The sequence below is a fragment of the Emydura macquarii genome, unplaced genomic scaffold, assembly GCF_026122565.2.
Source record: "Emydura macquarii macquarii isolate MOO-44397 ecotype Brisbane River unplaced genomic scaffold, CSIRO-AGI_Emac_v2 contig_2699, whole genome shotgun sequence".
NCBI lineage: Eukaryota > Metazoa > Chordata > Testudines > Chelidae > Emydura > Emydura macquarii.
The window spans coordinates 3,033,018-3,057,802 of record NW_027132836.1 but is presented as its reverse complement, the minus strand read 5'-3'; the positions used below and the strand labels follow the sequence as shown (position 1 = coordinate 3,057,802).

Sequence of the window (24,785 nt, the reverse complement as noted above, 5' to 3'; positions counted from 1 at the left end):
ACATCCTCTGGCAACGAGTTCTGCTGGTTCATTGTGCATTATGTGAAGAAGTACTTCCTTAGGTTTGTTTTGCCTATTGTTTGGTGCCTATTAATTTGGTTGAGTGACCACTAGTTCTTATGTTATCTGAAGGGAGAAATCAGACTTTAACTTCCTCCACACCATTCATGATTTTATCATATTTCTTCTTAATCATCTCTTTTCTAGCTGAATAGTTGCTTTTCTGTACTTTTTCCAGCTCTAATGTATCTTTTTTGAGACGGGGTGACCAGAAGAGCACTCAGAATTCAAAGTGGGGGTGTACCATGGATTTACTGGGTTAGTGAGGCTCTGTCTGTACAGCCATTACAACTGAACTTTAAGAGCCCTGCTAAACTTGTCCTTAAACTTCATTGTAAGGCCTACATAAGACAGGGCTTAAATCTATACTTGACATATAGCAGTTGACTATGCACAGCTTTGTTTGTACTGCCCTTAAGTATCCAGTGGATCTTAGTCAGAGGGGTGGGTCTTACTTTAGCAGGGATGACATGGGTAATAGGGAGGCAGAAAACACAAAAGAGAGCAGGTCTTTCAAACTTGTTTTTTCCTCTTTCTCATTTTGCGAGTTCATGACGTCAGTGGCTCTGAGGGGTGTGTGTGTGTGTATATGTATAACAAATTATTATAGGCAGCATAAAATCTTATGTATACATGGACTTTCACAGATGCGTTCATGCAATTTCTACTAATTAATTGATAGTTCAGAAGAAAGCAATTTGATAAAATATTTTGGCCTACAGTCAGTTTCTGTTACATTATACCAGTACCCGTGAAATAAACACAGTACAGACTAGTATGCATAAAAAGAGTTGGTCACAATTTATAGTATCTTGGTCCTCCTCTGATTTGATTAGAATTTTTTTTTTTCTTCAAAATTTTATCAAATTCCTGGAGTAACTCTTTGATTCTGACTGGAATTGTCAAATTAAATTACATTCCAGTCATTATTAATATTTTATATAATGTCTTTTCTTAAATATGAATGATGACCAAAGAGACATACCGTGCAATTGGGTTTTATGCACCAGTGTAGCTGCACCAGTGCAAAGCTGTAGTTTAGAGGCACTGCACTGGAGCAAAAAGTGCATTGCATGCATGCAGCATTGCCCTAATTTTGAAAATTAAAGTGCTGTGGTATGTGCTTAGCAAAGCAGGGTTTAGATAAATCAGACTTAGCAGATTAAATAAGAGTAATAGCCTTCAAATACCAATGGTATTGAAACGTTTGGGTGACTGCATAGAGTATACAACCATGGCAATCGTGTGAAATACCAAAACTTCATCAGAACTGAACGCTTTAGTTTTCAGTGCAATTTAGTTGTGATCTCTTGTTTTGTATTATGACATATCTGCAATATTACCACATCTAAAATAATGCATGCACACTTTTCACCCTCTCTCCCTGCAATCTCCTCTCCTTCTTTCCACACCCACCCCTCCCAAAAATTAGAGCATCTTTGTTCCAAGAAAGTTGGAGTAGCAAGGTGAATAGAAATCCATTTTTTAAAAAAAATCAAAAATTGATTTTTTTAATTTAAATTGGAATTTTCCGAGTTTGTTATTTACATTATAAGTTTGTGATTTTTTTTAAATAACTCTGTTTAAAAATGAAATCTGAATTGAATATAAAATACGTTAGGGCCTAAACTTACTATAATCTCTTTAAACATTTAAATAAATATGCTGAATCCATGAGCCTCTATCAAAAACCTTGAGTTCAAGGCTGCTTTTCTATATAAAGACAGAATCAGGGGGAAAACATTTATAAATATGGCACACTAGGTCATGTACTGTATTAAAGGCTTGTTTTGTTTAATAACAATACATTTTATATGCTGTTTTATGTTTTTAATTAAATTTCAGTTACCCTCCTAATGCAGCTTGACGCAAATCATGAGCAAAAAGTTAATTCTCTAGTAAATAAGCAATAAACCATTCACCGTTTTTTAACATACTGAAATTGGAGAATCAATTAATAAGAACCTGAAAATATTAAGCTATCTAATTGCTTAAATAAATGTACATAGTTATAATGTACCTTCCTAGATAGCAAAAAGTTGTACCAAATCTTGTGTAAAACATCTCTTTAGTTGTAAATTAACATGTTTAATGGGTATATCAACCAATGAGAATGCATCTTTCTTTAGAAAATAACTGAAATACAAATGGAAAAGTGGATAAAAATCAGTTATTTAAATTGAGGCTTTCCACTGGGTGATTTAAATTGTCTTGTTTTAAATCAATCCATCGTGGGGGGAGGCTAAAATGTTTGAACTGGTAGACTTGCTGAACCTTGATGTGTGTGGGGTACTTCTTGCTTCAGAAAAAGACGGGGGGAAGTTAACATTATAACTTTTTTTTTTTTAAGTGGAAACATTTCATTGTACAATAAAGCAAATGACAGCAGGAAGATATAAAGCTTTTTAATGGGTGAAAACTACACCTAGCATGTGTTGGCAATGCTTATTAGTTTTAAACTTACACAGGGATAGGCATAACATCATGTATAAATTTCTAACTATTGCACTAAACTGAGTTTTTATATTTATATATTTTATAGGTACTTCAAATATAAAGTAGCAATTATATGCAACATTCAGGATAATCAAATTTGCCTAGACTTGTTGAGAATAAAGGAGGAAAATTTCTCTAAAGGTATTTGAAATAACAGATGAATAGTCCTTAAGTTTTGCTGGTTCCACTTTAATTTGCCATTTACTATGTGAAGTGAGGCAGACACCAGCCTCGCACTACTTCTGTATAAATTGTCAGTTAGCCTGGTGGGAGTTTCAGCACTGGTAAAAAGCCCTGCCCGTTGATGACATTTCACAGGCGTACTCAAAAATCATGCCAAGAATGAGAATAGCGGCTGGTTTGGAGGGGGGGGAACCTTGTAATGCCTCTCAGCTGTGTGTATCTAGGATTCTCTCATTCTCAGATGCACTGTCAAGGGGACATGTGACTTTTGGCCATATTGGCAGGTTTGTTCAGGCCTAGACCCCGCTGATTAACAGATGTAAGGAAAAGAGCATTGTGGGATTGCAGCAGTTGCTTTTGAACAACAATGTCCTTTTTGTAAGAATCTGATGCTTTTTAAAAGATGGAACATGACATCATTACCGTTGATCCAAGAAACATTCCTTCAATAATACTGAGTGTGCTGTGGTTATCAGCTCCCTTCCCCCATCCCTTTTCTCTAGCCTCTCTGACTTACGGTTTTTGTCTATTGTTCAGTTCTGTGCTGTAAATGCAAAACAGTTGTCTTTTAATTACATGTTCTTTTTAAGACTGGGGTCAAATGTAATATTGTTGACCTTTTTGCTTTTCTGTCACGTCTGTAATAAATGAAGTACATTTCAGGTGTCGACTAAATTGCAGCTAATTCTTGTTCTTCATCCTGCGAAACCTTAAGAGATGATGATATATAATACTTAGTCCTGCCTCAGTGCAGAGGATTGGAGTAGATGACCTGTCAAGGTCCCTTCCAGTCCTACATCCTGTGATTCTATAATTATAGATCAGATGTAGACATGACAATCCTATTTACATTGGATTCCATCTAATTGGCTACTTTTTATGTATAATTGCTTTTACCCCTTTTAATATAAATGAACAGAGAAATTAATAGGTTGATACCAGTGTCACTGTAATGGCACCTGCATAAATACATCATTATTAATGTTTTTTAAAAAGTATATTTGCACAACAGTTCATAATTCTATCTAATTGCATATATCCAATCCATCATTGTGGTATCTGCATGTGTACTTGTTCCTTAGGTGCTGAGAATGTGCGGTGGTTATGGAAACACATTTATGATTGTATTAGAAATGTTTAAAACCCTGGCTGTTTGGAGGTACACTGTGAAAATCCTGGTGTTTGCTTCATTTCCTTGCATCCTATCTCCCAAATATCTCTTAGCCAGACAAGTTGGAGAGTCATGCAGCGTAGATAACTAGGTATGTCTGGGCTGTGCTCACACACAATAGTGCTTTACATGTAGTGGTGCTGGCAGTTGCTTGAAACTAACAAGGATCAAGTTGTCTTTGTCAGTTTCACATGCAGCCACTGCCTAGAGGAAAATGCTACTATGTACCCAGCACACCAGGGAGCATTATTTTTTTCTGTAATTTCTGTAGGAGTCCTTGAGAGAGAGAGGAAAAAACAAACCAATGATTCAACAAAGATCTGGAAACTTGAAGAGAGGTGGGGGTATAGAGACCAGAAAAGGAGAAAATTGGACACAGATAATAGACCTTTAAATATAACACTTAAACTCAGATTTACAGTTCTTGAAGTTAAAAACCTTCTGTAGGTTTAACATACAAAATTTAAAGTGTAGAAATGTAAACCTTGACCAGACAGAACAAAAAGATTTGGAGAAGGAAGTGGATAGCATGTTAGCTATTTGCTGGTGACATAGCTGTTTTGATTGGTAACAGTTTATGGAGGATTGTGAGAAACTCCCAACCCCAAGTGCTTGTCCTCGCTAGGCAAAAAGGTGAATTTTTAACGTATTTGTGAAAATCCTAGTGTAGGCAAGGCAAGTTGTGGTGTTCACTTGTGTTAGCTGGTCCAGGTACACCCTAACATATTAGAACTACAAATGCTCTGTCTGCAGGAGGATTTTGACACATTTAAAAATATAACTTTTTTCCTTGTGTAGACATGGCCCAAATGGCCAATACATTTCGGATGAATGTAAGGCAATGCGCACTGAAAATGCAAAACTCTTCACACATGCTAATGGCTTCTGGACTTGCAGGTTCTTCTATAAAAAGCTAATGGAAATGGCTTAATGAAGATGGTTCTATTATGTGCTTATAGCAATTAAAGGAAACTTCAGTGCTTGGGTTTGTTTGAAGGGACAGACAGGCAGACATACACGTTGCTCTTTCTGATTTTGGTCACCATGCCTCTAAGATGTGGTTGTGATAGAAAAAGACAATAGCAGGCTTATAAGATTGAGGTCTTGAATTTATGTATCAGAAGAGCCTGAAAAGACTGAGGGTGTGGGCTTGTCTTCACTTAAAATGCTGCAACGGTGCAGCTGCACCACTTTAGCGCCTCAGTGAAAATGCTACCTATGCTGATGGAGAGGGCTTCCCCCATATGTGTAGGTAATCCATCTCCCCGAGAGAGACTAGCTAGGTGGACAGGAGAATTCTCCCGTTGATGTAGCGCTGTCTACCTTGGGGATTATGTCAGTTTAGCTGCGTTGTTCAGGTGATGTGAATTTTTCACACTCATGAGTGACCTAATTATACAGACCTAATTCTTCTGCTTGGGGAGGTGGATCACCTAGGCTGATGGGAGAACCCCTGCCATTGGTGTAGGTCGTGTTTATGCTGAAGCATGGGAGTGGCATAGCAGCAGCATTTCAAGTGTTGACAATCCCTTATTTACCTGTGAAAGGAGAAGTATTAAAGGTGACTTGATGGAAGCATTGAAAATTAGTGACAGTCGATCAGTGCCTCCTTTTTAGTCTATGGTGTAATAAGAGAAGAAGGTAATATTGAATTAAATTAAACTGAAAGGCAGTAAGTTTAGAACCAATGAAGCAAATGTTCCTTTACACATTCCATAGTCAACCAGTAGAATTCACTATTGCAAGAAGTAATTGAGACCTACACTGTTGGCTGGATTTTTAAAAAGCCGCAGATAATTGCATAACCATTACACTTGTAACTCTGCAAATGAAAGATCATATGAGTAATTAAGCCTTCATAAGATGGTCAACTTTTGTAGGCCTGGAAGGATTTTTTTTCCGTTAGACTCCTGCATGATTAACTAAATGGATTGTGGGGTGTTTTTCATTTTTTTGTTTGCCTTCAGCCCCTGTTGAAGGCAGAATACCAGATTTACATAGTGGTTGGACTGATCTGGTGTGGAAACACCTGTTTTAACAGCATCAATCGTTATGAGTGCGATTCTGGCTCTAGAAGAAATATGGACTCTGCCCATCTGCAGACTGCAGTAATGAGTTGCTTTGCACTGGTTCTGAGATTCGTTATCAGTGATGAGTTGTACTGTTTCTTACAGGAATCCATGCTGAAGAGGCCCCATTCATACAGATGAACCAAGGGTTGAGGCAGCACTTTCAACCCAGATAGTCAGTCGGCTAACTGCCCAGCAGGATGCCATCAACCAGCCGAGCGGGCAGCCTGAAGGACCCAGAAATTGCAGAGCTCTTCTTCAAAGAAGATCCAGAAAAGCTCTTCACAGATCTCCGAGAGATTGGCCATGGAAGCTTTGGAGCAGTTTATTTTGTAAGTAACTTTAACAGACAGTAACTGTGAATATTAGCTTGGCTGATTTTTAACTCTGGGTATTGCCTTTTTAGTACTTACTGAGGAAAATTAACTAGTCTGAGCCATTGAGGTTTTTATTATAGGCTCTTTGGGTGGGGGATGGTGGGTGGTCTTGCTATGTGTTTGTACAGTGTCTAGCACAGTGGGGCCCCAATCCCTCACTCGGGCCCCTAGGTGTAACCCTCATATTAATAATAAGAAAAGTGGGGTCTCTGTCCACGACTGGTGCTCTTCGGCATGATAGTAATACAAACAATCAGTAGTCAGAGATTAAGTTGCACATTAAAATTGCAGGGACCTACCAGCAGCAGCAACAAAGTTTGCAATTGCAAGACAAAGTACTTGAGACGATTTCAGAGGGGTAGTCGTGTTAGTCTGTATATAGCTGTTTTTACTTGAGAAGAGGCAGTTTCCATCATAAATCAAAGTGTCTGTTGTAAACAAGTAATCAAGTCTGTGTAGTAAAACACACTACAACTACTCTGGTTTGGTTAGCAAATCAAACTCTTGCTCACCTTTCTGGCAGTGTTAGTTGCCATTGAACTATCTGTCTGCAGCTGAAAAGTCCAGTCCCATCTCTCCATTCCCCAGATCCCACATACTAGTCACAGCACTAACAGGGAACATGTTCAGCTGAGGCTCAGACTCGGGCATGCTCAACAGTGCACTTCTCCTTGGTCTTACCTAGCTAATATCATCTAGGCCATATTCCCCCATTCTTCTTGACTGGCAACTCAGAGTTGCGCTGCTCAGTTCCTCTTCATTCCACCCCTTCCTTTCTGACTGGCAGCACAGGTCTGTTGCTTGGTACATTTCCTTCTCATCCCTGGCCCTGAGCTGTTCAGTTCTCTTTCTCTGCCCCCCACTCAGCCCCTCCACACCCATTCTCTCTCACTGCAGCTAAATGTTGTTGCACACTGTGTCACTCAGTCTGCCCCAGCCCTCCCTGCTCTCCTTATCCAAGCGGCAGGAATCCCAATACAGTACTCATCCATATAACATTTCTACTTGACCTGAGCTTTCGGGCAACAGGATTTTTCTCAACCTACTCTCTGCTTACATAGCGCAGATGGGACATTATCTCTTAGCCTCTTACTGCTATTTCATTCACAACTTACTGTCTGTTAACCAAAGTGCATACTGAGACACCTTAATCAAAAAGCCATTTTCCTCTGCAAACCTTTTCTCATTTATAATTATAGCAGGTATGGCCAAACCTGTCAATTTTCTTTCAGAGAGCTATTTGTGTCAGTATTTTGTGAGCTGCCTATTCATTGTTAATAATTGTAGCAGATCATGTTGGGAACCTTCCAGCACAAATTTAATGCAGCACAGATGAACTAATTAGGAAAAGCTTCTTAATTTTGTTCCCTGCTTAAAACTGTGAGCTGCCACAGTCTGGGAACAGATCTGTGTGAGCAAATGTTGTATAATGAAGTAAATGCCACAGGTGAACATTGCTTAATATTGTTATAAATTCACTGTAGAGAAAACTGGAAATAGATTTCGTATCGACTCACTTCTCCCGTCTGCCCACCTTTTGACACAATGTTTAAATGTTTTCAGCCTGGTTATGTATTATTATGGCACATAAGTGTCAGGGGACAACCTAAGTTAACCAGGTCATGGTCTAGCTATGTGCTAGGGATGCTCTCAAACAACAAGAGAAGAGGAGCACTCATCACATCAGTACCTCTGAACTCCATGTTTATTTCACATTAAATTGTGTAAGGGTTGAATGCCCTTTACCAGGATACCTTTCAAGCAGCATGAATCGTGTTGCCATGAATTTAAATAGTGGAGAATCCGCCCCCCCCACGCACCCACACTTTTCAACCCTTCTCTACACTCTCTCTAGCTAAACATTGACTTATTGTCAGTAAGTGTTCATTAACAAAGGGGGATTTCTACCTTAATGTGTTCAGATTGTGCTTCTGATGTACTGCAGGTAGGAGATGAGACATCCTTTCTAAAGGACAAAGGGTAAACTTTGCATGATGTTGCTCAAATTTGTTTTTTTGTATCATGTGTTTTTGTTAATAAAGGAGTATGCCATGTGGGGGGTGTATTACTGTCTATTGTCATTTTGCATTTTAAACTTCACCATACATGTGACATATGATTATGGTATCCTTTTTTGCTCTTGGAAATCCTTTGTAAGAAATTTTGTATCTGAAGCTATTTTATAGATAGGCATTACATAACATGCATCTCTACCCAAAAAGATGAGATGGACCTGGTGGGTATGGAGAAATTTGTTAAGGTAAAGATTATGGGTATGAAGTTAGATTAGGAGGGGGTGGATGTCTTATTTCTGATTTTGTTGCAAACCAGTAATTCCTTACTAAAATAAAAATTCTCTTGAAAATATTCAGTTCTTGGATAATGCAAATTCTGAAAGTGTTCTCTAGTCAAGTTAAATGTAGGTAAAACTTCAAAGGAGCATTGCCAAAGCATCTGCTTTGTTATGCTTTTTGCATCACACGCATGCATCATGTATCATTGGTATAGCTGCTCTGTCCTTGTAAACTCTGATACCTTGCCTTCTCCTGAGAACAGAACACAGTATGCATGTGCATACATGCCTGAAACCTCAAACAAGTCCTGGGTTGTATGGTCACTTAATAAATTGGGTGGCATCATAACAACATTGCAGCCCTTGTTATGGATGTCATATGAATTTTTCCAGGATTGAGAAGACACTTAAGAGAAGCTGGGTGCTTTTAACTCTGGCTTGTTCACCTTCAGAGCTCTTTCCTTTTAATATTCAGATTCTGGCAGTGATCGGCTGCTGATGTTAATTTATCATTAATAATACTTGTATGTTTGAGAGGGGTGTTGTTTTTTGGGAGAGGTCGTTTGTTTTTTAATTAAGAAACTTCCCCCTCCCCCATCTACTTCCTTTGTATACATCTTGGCCCAGGAATGTTAATAATAAAACATATCTCGGAACTGTTCAGGAACTGGAAAGAGCCACACATCCCAGAAATCCTGCCCTTGGAATTGTATTTTAGTTCTACTTTCCTCTTCTTTAACACCTCTCACCTCAAAACAGGTCAAGATTTCACTCCAGTTCATGCTCTTTTGATCATCTTCTACGATAACTTATTCTACATGTATATTACCTATACTTTCTATCCTGCTCGCCAAGTTTTAGAACATTTTACCGTTGTATAAAGTTTAACTACTATTCCTTTAATTATTTTGATGAACTCTGTTGGCTCACCTTAGGGTATTGTCACCCCAGTAATCACAAGCCTACCTCTCTAAATTTTTGGTTTTAGTATCATCTTTGCTGCCCTAATTCTTCATTCTTTCCAGTGCAAGAAAAGCCTTTCTTTGATACAGTAACCAATACAATTCAGGGTACTGCTGATGGGACAAGGGGTGGGTTTACCCACTCTTTTGTTATGTCGTCATTCCTTCTATTGATATCATCTGGTATCTTATTTGCCCTTTTTTATTGCAGCTGTTCATGGATTTGATTGTTTGTGATTCCCTCTCTGCGCCCGCCGCAGCGCTCCCCCCCCCCCCCCCCAAAAAAAAAAAAACAAAAAAACAAACCATCAAATCCTTTGTGATAAGTATGCTGGGCGATTGTTCTATTCAGCAAATATTCCCAAAATTGTTTCTTTTTTCCCAATCTGATTGTTCTACCTTGAATATTTGTCATCTGTGGGGCCAATCAGCCAAATAATCCAAACATTTTAGATGTTTTTTGGAGTGTGTGGAACAAGGGAAGTATTTTTTATTGTAGGTTCAGGGTGGTATTTTAAGCACTTTCTGTAAACCTCCAGTATCCCTTGCTACATGAAACCTGTTCGGTGTTGTTCGCAATTATTTTCTTAATTGTTCGATGTTTTAAGGGTAGTAATTACAAATCTACCCAAGCAGTGCAGGAATGTGGACACACACATAAAATAGTAGCACAACAACAGAATTGCAGCTGGTATGGAAACAAATAGGAATATCATCAGATGAATGTAGCAGGATGTATCCAAGAGTATAAAACTAAAGCAAGTTTAACAAATACAACTTTTTTTAATTTTGCCTCCTTGGGGTGGAGTCCGGCCTTGTGGTGAAGGTGAAGGGCTGGGAGACAGGAGCCTTTGATTCCCTTCCCTGATGTGGTGCTGATTACTTCTGTGACTTTGGACAAGTCACTCTCTGTCTCATAAAATGAGGATACTTCTGTCCCTCACAATGCTGTTGCAAGACTAAGTTGAGATTTCTAAAGTGCACTGGGATCCTTTGATGGGAACCACAGTAAGTTACTTGTTGTTTTCCAAGGTCCCAACCCCAGTGATTTTGTAGATTAGGGGTGAAATCCTGACCCTGTTGAAGTCCATGGGAGTTTCACTATTGACTTCAGTAGGGCCAGAATTTCACCCTCAGCGCCTGCATCAGGTGCACAGGAAGCAGCCATGGCCAATGTCTGCTATTTATAGTTGGGCTGCCAAAGACGGCTGTAGATGTTCATTGTATTTTGATGAGCAAAGGGAATTTTCTCAAGAAGGGTGGGGGTCCATAGGTTTCTAGATTTTTGCCTGGGATTTTTGTCCTGGGTTTCTAGATTTTTGCCTGGGATTTTTGCCTGGATCTGTGAACAGTTTCCTCTGACTAAAGAAGATCTGGGAGTTACAATGTTTAAATTTTGCTGGTTAAATTTTTTATGGGGCATTTTTAATAGTTTAAATAAATGGACTGAAATGTAGACATGACACTGAAATTCAGCGTCCTCAGTTATATAATAAATAAATAAATAAAAAGGTAGCCACAGATTCATCATTGCAATAAGAGGGTTTCAGAATTCACTGTCAACCTCTACATTTTAATGAATGTAAAAAAATCAGAATATGGCTGAGAAACCCTTTTACTGGCTGAATGTAGGGCAAGTTCTGAAAGCCTGTGTTTGATAGAATGTAAACCTGATAAGGTCAGATTTGCTAACTTTGCACCTTGAAATTTAACTTGAGTATTCTTTGTGAAGTGTAGTTTGAGATTGCAGCAGGTAAGGTAAAGTAGCTTGCTTCATAGTTTCACCTCCTACATTATTGGAGTTCCTTCATTGTAAGGCTGCATTGAAATTGCTAGTAAAGTTAGTATTTTAGCACTAGCATCATTGAAATTCATGACATACACCGTTTTATTTCATTTTATTTGGGCTTTGTGGTCAAGTCAAACAAACATGTGAGACAGGCCCTGAGTATTTCCCCCACCTTCTTAGCCATGTGTTGGAACTTTCAGCAGAAGATTGGGTAGGATTTTATTCTGCCAAACAATGCGATGCTCTCCTTTTTGCTTTGAGGCTGTGTGTGCTTTTCCTTGAATGTTCCAGGGCCTCTGCTAAACTTTAATGAAAATTAAAACAATATTTACTTCAGAAGACGCACACTGGGCTGTCACTGACAGCATTATCATATTGTCCACTCCCTGTATTGTCATCTTGTCTTAAATTTGGATTATACAAGTGTGTGAGGGCAGAAAAACAGTCTGTAGCATAAAGAGCCACGCACATTTATTGTTCTATACTCATCCTAGGGTACTTAAGGGATTAGTTGAAGCAATCTCGGAATTGTTAGCAATTAGCTTTGAGAACTCATGGAGGACTGGTGATGTCTCAGAGGACTAGAGGAGGGCATACATAGTACCTGTCTTTAAAAGGGGAACAAAGAGGACCCGGGTAAATCATAGACCAGTCAACCTAACTTCAATGCCAGGAAAGATACTGGAACACGTTATTAAACAATCATTTTGTAAGCACCTAGAGGTTAATAGGGTTATAAGGCATAGCCAACATGGATTTGTCAAGAACAAATCATGCCAAGTGAACCTAATTTCCTTCTTTGACAGGTTTACCGACCTAGCGGATAGGGAGTGGGGGAGTGTAAGCATGTGATGTATTTTAATTTTATAGTAAGGATTTTGACACAGTCGCACATGACATTCTAATAAGTAAACTAGGAAAATGTTATCTAGGTGAAATTACTATAAGGTAGGTGCTAAAGTGGTGGTGGTGGGGGGAAATTACGAAGATGAGTTATCAATGGTTGCTATCAACCTGGGAGGATGTATATAGTGAGGTCTCTCATGGGCCTATCCTGAGTCTGGTGCTTTTCACCATTTTCATTAATCGCTTGGATATTGGAGTGGAAAGCATGCTTATAACACATGATGATGACACAAAGATGAGAAGGGTTTGCTAGCACTTAGAAAAGGATTAAAATTCAAAAAGACCTTGACAAATTGGAGAATTGGCCTGAAATAAACAAGGTGAAATTCTGTAAAGATAAGAGGGAAAGTACTATGTTATGAAGGAAAAATCAAATACACAAAAACAAAACGGGAACAACTGGCTAGGCAGTAGTACTGCTGAAAAGGATCTGGGAGTTATAGATCACAAATGGAATGAGTCAACAATGTGATGCAGTTGTGAAAAAGGCTAATATCATTCTGGGGTGTATTAACAAGAGTGTCACATGCAAGACACGGGAGGTAATCATCCTGCTATACTCAGCGCTGGTGAGGCCTCAGTTGGAGTGCTTTACCCAGTTGTGGGTCCCTCGCTTTAGGAGAGATGTGGACAAATTGGAGAGATCAGCAAAAATGATAAAAGGTTTAGAAACCCTGACCACTGAGGAAAGGCTAAAAATCTGGATATGTTTAGTCTTGAGAAAAGAAGACTCACGGGGAACCTGATAACATTCTTCAGATATGTTAAGGGCTGCTCTAAAGAGGATAGTGATTGATTGTTCTCCATGTACACTGAAGGTAAGACAAAGTAATGGGCTTAATCTGCAGCAAGGGAGATTCAGGTTAGATATTAGGAAAAACTTCTAACTATAAGGATAGTTAAGCACTGGAATAGGCTTCCAAGAGAATCCCCGTCATTGGAGGTTTTTAAGAACAGGCTAGACAAACACCTGTCAGGGACAGTCTAGGTTTAATTGGTCCTGCCTCACCACAGGGAGTTGGACTACATAACTTCTTGAGGTCCCTTCTGGCCCTACATTTCTATGATTTTAAAAGTTGTAAATAATAATAATGCTGGACAAGGAAAGCAAAAGTCAGAATTTGACAATAAATGCATGTCTCTTTATGGCAAACACCTTCATTTATGTGATCTACCTTGCTATCACACTCAACATATATCAGCTCCCAACATCATCAGAAAGAAGGTGTCCAATGTTTGCAGCTGATGTCAGAAATGTCGGCGTAATTTTAGCCATATGACATTGAAGTATGTTCCCTTCTATTTGGAGTGGAATGGGAGAGTGAGCCTTGATTTTACTTGTTCAGATTACTTATGGCAGGGCCATGGGGAAGGGCAGAGGTTGGTTTAGAGAAGATTTGTTCTGCTTCTTAAAATCAGAAAAGCCATCTTTACAGAGATGCTCTTTAGTGTAGAAGCAACTTACAGAAAGCTGATGGATGCTGACAATAGATGGGATGAGTTGAGAAGCACCTCCCACAGATAGGATTGTGGGGATTTTTTAATTCAGTTTCTGAATATAACCTATATCACCCCCCAGTGAGTGTATTCTTTTAATTCTCTATATCCAGGCTAACTATGAAATGGATACGGCCTTGTCAGTACATCTATCCCAACAAGAAATCCATGTGTGTTTGTTTTGCTTTCTTTACTGGGTGTTTTCTTTATGGTCTGAGCTATTGACATTGTGTTTTATTGTTCCAGGCACGTGATGTGCGCACCAATGAAGTGGTGGCCATCAAGAAAATGTCCTATAGTGGGAAGCAATCCAATGAGGTATGTGGAATATCTTGTATATTAAACCCAGATGGCTGTGATATTAGGGGACTTGAATTAATCCAGGCTGTCCTGCGGGGGAATCTTTGTATAACAGTAAAGATGAATCAAGGTATTGTGTAAACAGAACAAGTTTCTTTGAGCATTTTCAACGTTCTTCTAACTAGTCTTCTCCGGGCACGTTGTGCAGGATTCATTTCGCCCAGTCAGGAAGAGCCATGTTTTATGGAACTGCATAATACATAAGCAAAACGGTAAAATAAAAATAGTTTGTATCAAGATCTACAGAATTCAGACCTGATAGGAAGCTGAGTTGCCTTTTTAGCCTTAAACGTTCCATTCTAAATTCCATTTAAAAAAATACCCCATTGCTTGCTAGACAAAGGCTTGCTAGGAATGATAGCAATGAATACAATAGTGACACGGGCTCAGAAGGATGCCTGCATGTAAAATTTAATAATAGCAGATCAAGCCAGAATTCATCCCTTTCTGAAACTGACTCTGCTGAAAAATGCCATTTTGAGGATCTTGAAAGAAAGAATGAAAGAGGAAAAAAAAAAAGATATATAGTAATATGATAAAGCAGCACAAGTGTGGGAAAATTCTCAGGGATAAGGTAGATTTTTAAGAGCCATTAATAAGAGCAGATTAAACATTAAATATTTTAATGGCAACCCCAGATTTTTATTCTTTTACTAGAGCACTCTAGCAGAGATATTAGTTTGTACTTGATTTTTAAGCTCTGATTTGGAAGCTTGAAAAGCCCAACGTGGCTTGGAGTTGTTGGAATGCTTCCTGATAGTGAAATCTGTTAGGTTATGGAATACTGTAGTTTCACACAAGTGGTACAAGCTTTGTTGCCCAAGGTATTCAGCAGAAGATTGTTCCCTACGCTAGGGTTTCCTGTGCTTTAAGCAGTCCTGCACTGGCAAAGGGATAGATTAGCTGATCTGACCTTAACAGCTCCTAACATTTTGGTTTCCATAAACACAAACCTAGATTTGCCAATGTAGTAAGAAGTGAGAGCTTAAGGCCTGTAAAACAGGCTAAGGCCTAAATGGAAAAAGCCAAGTGAACAGAAGTATAAGGGGTTACTTAAGTTAACTAAAACTGGTACAGGAAAGTGCTAATACGGCAAAATTGTAAAACTGCCAAAATATTACTAAAATATGTAGTAGGTATAAAAGGTACCAAAATACTAACTTTTTAAAATAACATTTTTATGGGTAAAAATAATACATAAAGTGGCGGTGCCCAAATCAGCCAATCAACAAAAAAAGGTGGTATTAAACTACGTCAGGAGGGTGGCAACTACCTACGTAAAAGGGGGCAAACCAAAAGTGTATATAACAGTGTATAAAAGAGGGTGTCGGAGGGAATACCGGTGTCCGGTCTAGGGGATAACAAAAAATCCCGCTGTTGGGCCAAAACCATTGTAACGCCGCCAATATAAAACTAACCCAGAAATACTCTGTAAGTCATTTCTCATTGTGCCGCATGCAATAAACCTGGCCTGGGCGCCTTCGTTGCTCAGCTAATCTGTGGTCGTGTCAACTCATTCAATCGTAAAAGCCGTCTCAGTTTCCTGGCCAGAGCTGGGACAGCATCTACACAAAAACACACGCACGCAGCCTACACTAATAAACATCGGTAACCAACACACCAATTACCATAGCCACCTGTACTTTGAAGAATTCATTTAATTCTTGAGCAGTTTCTGATACCTGTCTCTCCTCACCAACCTTGAATCCCAGTTTCATAGCTAAACTTCTTATCTTTCTTATTTTTATTCTATTACTGCAGTAACTTGTTTAACTGTGTACTGATGAAAGTATAATTTGTACCTACTTGTTGTCCTACTGGTTTTAATTACTATGAACTATAAATATTCTGTTCACGTGAATGAAGTGAACTGTTCATGCTTCAGAAATAGGTTCTGATGGTCTTTAATGGATGTGTATCTTTATTTTGAAGAAAAAGTCAGTCAAAACATTTTCCATATTGCCTTTTTTAAAAATGTATTTGAAGGAAGGTTTGCTCAGGTGGTAATCTAGTCTATATAATGTGAATCTCTTCCAGGCCCTTCAGTACCATTTATGCATTCCTTTGTTTTTTAATGAGATTTTCTCATTGGCTGTGGCAGAGACCATCTAAAACAGGGGCATGCCTTGCTCCAAAACTAAATTGAGGTGCATTTCAAGTATGTAGTGCTGTACTCTTGAGTTGGTCTTAGGGCTTGTCTATGTGGGAAGGTTATAATAGTATAACCTAAAGTGTGAATTTAAACCAATATAGTTACACCAATGTCACCTTCCCTATGGACATTCTTTTGTGTGTTTCATTTTGTTTTTGTAATTTAGTTTGTTACTTGAGAAGGGGTTTAAGCTAAACCAAAAGATCCACTCTTCTACTGGAATAAGTGTGTCCATAAGGGGGTTTATAAATGATAAAACTATACGTGTATAACTGGTAAAACTGCCATGTGTAAACAGATGCTTGCTCAATTAATAACTCGCCTTGACTGACTCTGTTTTTGCTGCCTCTGGTAGCATAGAGATGACCAGCTGAATATCAGTTGATGTATTTGAAAGGAACGCTGTGTGATATTGATGAACAAGTGAACCTAATTCAAGCACAGACACCCTTTGAAGGATTTGGAATAAGTCATCATTAGGCTATAGAGATAATGAAGACTGAGTTGAGCACAGTGAGATTTATGGAGAATGCTAGGACTGGGAAGCTTTAAAACTTGAATTGATTACCTAAATTAGTTAAGACTAATAGTTATTAAGTTGGAAAGCGTTAAAGGTACCCCACAAAGGATTTTAAAAAACTTGGTAGATTCCTTTATGATGTACAAAAAGGGGAGCCTGAATGGCATTTTAAAAAGCTTCATGAGCCTGGATTTTGTATTGCTGTATCTTGTTAAACTGGCTTTGTATTGTAGGCCACGTGTATTCAATTCTATCTTGCATGGGTCCTAGAAAAGGTCCCAAGAAATTGGAGAAATCCTTCTAAAAATTTTAATGTGAGGGAGATTTTTCTGCTTCTGATCTACTGAGCTACTGTTTTTTGATACTTTGTGTGTCAACGTTAAAGGGACATTATCACCTTGAAATCTAGTCAGTTTAAAAAACCGAGTTCAGTAGTTTCAGGTGCTAAACTTACCCATCAAAGCCTTTGCCAATTTTATTTTTCAGTCACAGTTTACTAAATTTTTAATGCTTTTCTCCCTCAAAACCATGTGTGCAGGGCATACAAAAGGGGGCTGGGTGATTGACGGGCTGGGAAACTGTGTTCTTCAAGGAGGGACAGCTTAATTTTTGGAATATGAAGTGTGGACTCCGCAGGAAAGCTCAGCTATCAAATATTGTATTGTTGTGTTCTGTGCGTACATGTATATAAAATATTACAATAATGGAGAGATCTTTGCCATACACTCTAATTCCTTTCAGTTTGTATTCTCTAGATAAGTGAAATTGTTAAATGTGGTACTTTCTTGTTGCAAAGTTGAGCAGTGTAAGTCATGGTATTAATATAACTTTTTTTTTGAATTTCCAACTTCAAATATTTTAAGGAGGATTCAGGTCTCCAAACCCCGCCTCCCCACTGTTTTTTCTTGGTTACATCTCTCTCTCTCTCTCTCTCTCTCTCTCTCTCTCTCTCTCTCTTTTTTTTTTTTTTTTTTTTTTTTTTTAAATAAAGTAACAGTTTCGTAAAGTTTCTTCCTATTTCTTTTCTTTCCCACAGAAATGGCAGGATATTATTAAGGAAGTAAAGTTCCTACAAAGAATAAAACATCCTAACAGCATAGAATACAAAGGCTGCTATTTGCGTGAGCATACAGCATGGGTAAGCAGCTCTTCACTCTGCACTTCTTCTGTTTTGGTTGATGGCAAATTTAAGTAAAAACATGTCTCCAGCTGGCTGTAGGGGAAGGCACCTGAAATCTTTGTGGCATACAGAGAGTGATAAGGAAACGGTGCAGCGCAAGATGCTTAGAAATGTGCAGTCAGGCTCAGTGGGTTCTGTGAGCCATGTAAGGGAAGTCCAGACATCCTGAAATTTTTCTCCTCCCTTTTGGAAGGAGTATGTTGATATTAATGCCCACAACTCATTTCATTGCTGGATGTTAAATAAAAACCAAGTACTCAGCCACTTGATTCTTGCTTGGAGCAGAGGACGAATGCGTTTAATTAACTTTCACTGTGTTGGGGGAAAATGACAATTTTATTTGATGTTTTTACTGTCTATTTAACAGTAAATCTGATGTCCTACTCTGTGGTTTCAGTGTTTTATATTTTGACTGTGTGCCATATGTAACTGGTTAATTCTTTTAAATGGCTAGTCAGATTATAACATTGTATTTTTAAAATCCCTTACTTTTGTTTTTATCACAGTAGATTTTTTAAAAAATTCTTCCCATTTGGACAATCTAATTACTTTTACCCATCTTACGCTATTTGTTTATTTTGCCTTTTCATTTTTACACTCTTTGGATGACACAAAGCTGACTAGTCAGTTTCACTTTCTGGCTCTTATGCACTAGAAATGCTGCAGTGTTTGGGTTACAAACACTACAGGGGAATGTGTACATAGACAATCAAAAAGACTTTCTTAATTTGAATTGCTCATTACATAAATATATTTACAGAAAAGTTGCACGTCACACAGTTGTTTGATAAAATTGCAGTAGTTCAATATTACAAAACAATTGCGTGTATTAAATCGTATTAACTTGTAAATACTATTCACAAATCAACATCCATAATGCTATAAGACCCATAAAATATTTGTATAGTTTTTGAGAAATCTAATTATAACAAAATTAATCTAAATACAAATAAATGGTTAGCCATAAATGATATGATAAACTTGTTGAATGTAATTTTAGCATCCCTGGTAGGTAATGATGTACTCTTATTTTTCTTGTATGTAATTTGCTATGGGCACAATCCTGTCCCATTTACTCTGTGTGATTCCTTACCACAAGAGCAAATCTATTAATACCGATGGGAATTGTTCCTATAGTAAGATACCGCTCAAAGTGAGTAGGGGTGGCAGACCAGGGCCCTATGCTAGGAATAACATTACCCCTAACCAACATTGCTAATCTGGCAACAGTTTCTAGTGTAAACTTCATACCATTCCACTACCTTTGCTCCATCCATTATATACAATATATAATTCCCTTTTCTTCTCTTTTCCTTATCATAGATGTACAGTATAACTAAGCATGAGGGGAGTTTTCACTGGAATTTAAACAAAAATATGGAAACATCTGTTGGGATGGTTTTGTAAAATCGTCTTGGGCCTAGGCTTATTTTTCTGAAGGTTTGTGAGATGATGGTAGTTTCAGCTGGAACACAAGGCAAACTCCTGTTCTGAGATTCATAGTACATTGAATGAATGCTGGATCACTAACTACTCACCAGCCAGTGAAATCTAGTTACCGTTTACTTATCTCTGGGTATTCTGTAATAAATTATTTCTGTTTCTCCCCACATAGCTTGTTATGGAATATTGTTTAGGATCGGCATCAGACTTACTAGAAGGTATGTCTCAAAGATTTCTTTGATTGAAACTGAGAAATTTATAATCCAATAGCAGGTTATGGATCACAAAATCCATAGAATATTGTAGAATATTGTTCTACAATATTCAGTTATTAAATTTTTTTTGCGGGGACGATGAAAAATTGCCATAGCTCAAAATTTTACATATCTGCAGTATTATTCTATAGAGTATAGCTTTCCTTGGCACACAATGTCAGTCTTCTCTTACTATCTTTAAGTAAGTCTTCAACCATCTGTTTGTATTCCTTTAATTTGAGATTCTCCTGTTATGCACTTCAGGGCTTAATCCTGCAAACCCTTCTTGTCAGGCATAATGCTTACTGCCAGGTGTAGCCCCATTGACTACTATAAACTACTTGTAAACTGTGCGCGCTCCTCATGCATGATATAGGCCTTGTAAAATTGGAACGTATAGTTTTCTAAGTCTGTGTTTACATTTTTTAAAGTATGTACTGAATATTGTAAACTGCAATGTTTGTTTTCTTTAGTAATGAATTTCCAATGTACTCTTTCCTTAAGTTCATAAAAAGCCATTGCAAGAGGTGGAAATAGCAGCAATTACCCATGGTGCTCTCCAGGGACTAGCATACTTGCATTCTCACAATATGATCCATAGGTAAGTGCTTACAGAGTTACTGTGTCACACACTTGCTGGTAATTTATCTTGTTGATTGCAGCTGATCACCCCAACGATGGAAATGACATCTAAGGTTTGTAAGCAGTGATATATTTTTGCAGTGTCCATATGTTCTAGAATTAGTAATTCACAATCATTGTCAAATGCTAGCAAGATCCCTTTAGCTAATATCTTTATCTGGTTACTATAGCAGTGTCTTGAATCTGCTATACTTTTGATATGGTAGAATTCAGGGGTGATGCTCATTCCTTGAAGCAAAGAACACTCAGGCTAACTAAGAGCATAGTTAGCTAAATAGATTTTTGGCAACTTCAATGTGAAAGTTGCTTGGTATTTTTTTTTCTCGTAAAGAAAAGTAATAACCCTTTAACACTAGCTTTGTATGAATACACACAGAGGGGGAAATGGCAATAAAGGAAAGCAAACATTCTCAATATTTTTTTAAAAGACACCTGTCACATTTTGGTGGGAATGCAATGCGTTAGTTATTGGAACTATTTCATTTTTTTGTAGAATGTCTGAAAGAGGGGATAGCCATCTCTTAAAGTTTTGATTATTTGCATTCCTGGCATTTAAATAATTCTTGGTACTCAGTTAGAAGTCACTAAAATCTAAAGTTGTTTTTTTAAGATACCAAACTAGATTCCAAGATCAGGCTTGCTGCTAAGGCTGTTACCTCTCGTTATTAAAACTCAGGTACAGGGGTCAGTGCGGCTGTTCACGAACTTGAATTTGTGAATGATGGCGCACTCCATTGCTGCTTTCTGGATGCCTTCCTTGTTTCGGGATGTAATCGTTCTGTTTGTATTCCATCACCAGAGATATCAAGGCAGGAAACATCCTGCTGACAGAGCCAGGCCAGGTGAAGCTTGCTGACTTTGGATCTGCTTCCATAGCATCTCCTGCCAATTCATTTGTGGGGACGCCATATTGGTAAGGAAAGTTTTTACACGCCTGTGGCTTCAAGAAGTAACATTTTTTGTTTGGCTCTTTTATTTGCTTAGACCTTATTAAAACCGCTTTTGTAACAGTATAGTTTTGGTGACATCAAAATGTATATTGCAAAAAATAACATGAAGTGCTATGGAAAGCTTAATCTGTTCAGATTTTAAGGAAAGGACAGTTCTGTGCTCTCCTAGGTGTGTATATTATTTTTATTTATTTCTCATAAATTGAATGCACTTTGCTATTATCTTTATTCTGACTATAAGTAGCTACAGTGAGACTCCTGAATCAAATATGTGCGTGCTTCATTCTTTCATTCATTCATTCAAACAGTACCATGGTTTGAAACTTCAAACGTTCTCATGGCATCTGGCTGTTCAAACAACTAAAGAGGTATTTTTCATAGGAAAGGCCAGATTCATTGAACAGAAATTTTTGCAGATATCTTATATGGTTTGATCTTCTACGTCTAATCTGTGGTGTTTATACAACTTCACTCAAAGTTGCCCTGTTCTGGTACTCCCTTGGAAACATGTGGCACAGGTCACTATCAGAAAACAGAATACTGGGCTAGAAGGACCATTGGTCTGACCCAGTGTGGCTGTTTTTATGTTCATGCAGTAGTTACATCGCCAGTGATGGTTAGCCAACTGGACTATTGGAGATGTGGGTGGAGCAGGGATTTGTAATGTTCATAAATGCAAAGAGCTGGGTATAGGGCAAGAATGCATTGTGTAGGTTTCCCCACATGGCTTTGACAGTGCCACTCAACCAGTTGCATTGCATTCTGGAGTTCACCAAGTTGAGATCCAAATCCAGACTGACGTGACCCAGGCATGTGCCCGATATGTGCAATGTTTCTTTCCATTTTAGTAGTTCAGATGAGTCAATTTGCCACATGGTCAATAAGGTTGAAATGCTCATGGAGTATTGTAATGACTGCGGAGAATTTCATGAGAATTTAATTTTATGTTTTAGGATGGCCCCAGAAGTAATTTTAGCCATGGATGAAGGGCAGTATGATGGCAAAGTAGATGTTTGGTCTCTTGGAATAACGTGTATTGAGTTAGGTAAGCCATCTTCCTTTAAAAGTACTAGACTACCAGACAGATTTTCCTCCATGTCCAACTTGTGGTGTAAATGCTGTAAAGTGTATTTAATTTCTGCCAGATGGAATGTTTAAACTTCATTCTGTAAGTCTGAGTTGTTTAATACTGGAATGTATTGATCTGAGTTACCATGCACGAGACCTATGCTTGCTGCCTGGTCCTGGGTGCTTTAGGACATGGTCTTTAGGATGAAGTGGTAAGTGCTTCACCAGAAATCAAGAGTAAGTTTCCAGTTTGGTGTTAATTGAATTGATGTTTTCATTACACAAAGGAAGAGATTTTTATAGACAAGGCAAACAGCAAATACTCTCACACTAAAGAATTTTACTGTCCGTGTGGGGCAGTTAACTTTTGAATGAAAAAGCGTGATCCACACCGAGAAAAATGTAGGAAATGGACCTTTAGGTACCAAAATCATATAGGGCTTTAAAAGGGAAAAGCTAAATTGTTCCTCAGTATAGAAATTTGAAGTTAAGTTTTCTTGAGGAGTCCTATGTTAATGAAGCTTGGGTTAAACAGATAGTTTCAAAGCTATAGTCATGATGTGTTGTCACACATGAATAGAGTTGTCTGGAAGATCTCTTAAGGAAGATTTGGAACAATCCAGTCTTGAAGTATTAACACCTCCAGGAAATAAATCAGGGCATTGCAGTTAGAGTGGGCTACTTAAAGCACATGTCTGCTTAAAAGGGTTACGGATGCGTGATGATTTCCTTACACCCTAATGTATAATATTTTCATGATAAAGATCCAACTTGATGATAGCACTTGGATACCAGTGCCCCCTAAGGTGGTGAAGTTATTCCTTCTTGCCTCCCAGTGTATCTGAGGCTGTATTAACAGCCTTGTCATATCTTGTGGTTTGTTCTAAAACTTTATTGATTGAACGAACAATCTGATTGGCTGATGACCATTTTCAGAAATACATTAATCCATGTGAACCACACAGTTTAGCTAAAAATGCTGTCTAGCATTCCAAGCTGTCAACTTCATTTTCTTCCAGGACATAAAATAGGCTCCTTCTTCAGAGTAAAGGTTTTTGTTGCCAATATAAAGCAACTTTAAGGGGCGTGGTTATCATGACATAATCATATTCTGAGCAGACTGAAGAGATTTGGCTGGATCCAGTGTCCTAGGAATGCAGTTAGCTCATGGTGACCACACCCTTTTTGTACTGTAATGCATGCTGAATTTTTGCATTATGAAGTGTGCTTGCCTTTTTGTATGATTTTGGCTCGGTGGGGGGCAGGGTCAGGCCCACAAGGAACACAACTGAGTATCACTGTCTGGACCCCTCTTTTGGTGAAATCTGTATGGCTATCTGATTTGTGTTTAAATAATCAAGGAAAGGAGATAGAAGATAACATATCTAATCTTCCCTCTCAAAACTCTTAATTAGTCTTGTAAATGGTCATCATTGACAAATCAATTTGAATTATTCCTGGAGAATATTTTATTTTGGTGTTGTAAGTGAATAAACATGGGGTGGGGAGACCCTTTAAAATGGTTTAATGAATAACCCATTCTGTTCTGAATAGAACTCCGTTGTCTGGCAGGTTAAGGAAGGCGAACTCCTACATCCATGAAAGGGCATTATCCTCCAGTTTCACAGTTCTGGTGAACCAGTGGGGGATGAGGCTATTTTATATACTCCAAACATGGAGGAGTGTCCATTGACATCCATCATATATATTATTGTAAAGTACTTGGTGGGAGGTAGGGAAAAGAATGTGTGTAGGTCAAAGCACCAGTAGTCCAAAAAAAGCAGAAAATAGAAATTGAATCCTATGTAAAAAATAAAAAATTCTTGAGTTGCATTTTCCCCTGGATATAAATGTCATTGTAATTCAAACAGTTTCCTTGGGATGTTTGCTGTGAGCTTCGGTTTTATAGTTTTACCCAGTAAACATTCTGATGAATGGTCAATTCTGTTGTTTCGGTGAGATCATCTCCTTCCTCGTTAAAGTTTCATGCTGTGTTGGTCCTGTGAGACTGCACATGCCTGGAAGAGAGAGGAGAGCCACTGAATGTCCTACCTTCAGAACAGCAAAGAGTTAGCCTGTTACTGACTGCTAAACACACACTTGTTCAGTCAGTGAAGTGTGGGTGTGATGGCTTCTGTAACTAGCTTTGTCCCCATCACCACCATCCTATTGGGTTTTGAGTACTGATAGGTTTTTTCATAATTGTATAACAAACATGGCCACAGCCCATATTGTGGCTGTGCAGCCACTGAGTGTGGATCGTACTGTTGCTTTATTTATATTTTGGTAATTTAGAGTGAGTTCAGAGAACCCACAGAATTTGCAAGTTTGACAAGCACATTTGATCTTCCAAGAGTTTTCATCTTGTGCAGGGGTAAAAGTAACGGCAAGAGCACATGCCAGCACATCTCAT

General features: G+C 38.3%; 1 protein-coding gene across 8 annotated transcripts in view; it reads left to right on the top strand.

The window, feature by feature from the left end:
- TAOK1 (TAO kinase 1) overlaps positions 1 to 24,785 on the top strand; it is an 87,692-nt gene that overhangs the window by 30,179 nt on the left and 32,728 nt on the right. For 5 of the 8 annotated variants that reach the window (XM_067565897.1, XM_067565898.1, XM_067565903.1 and 2 more), the window contains 7 exons: positions 6,085 to 6,311; positions 14,050 to 14,121; positions 17,872 to 17,973; positions 19,631 to 19,676; positions 20,217 to 20,313; positions 21,154 to 21,267; positions 22,258 to 22,349. In XM_067565897.1, coding sequence (XP_067421998.1) covers positions 6,180 to 6,311; positions 14,050 to 14,121; positions 17,872 to 17,973; positions 19,631 to 19,676; positions 20,217 to 20,313; positions 21,154 to 21,267; positions 22,258 to 22,349 — 655 coding nt within the window. In that variant the 5' untranslated portion in view covers positions 6,085 to 6,179. The other 3 variants (XM_067565901.1, XM_067565900.1, XM_067565904.1) reach the window with 3 other exon arrangements.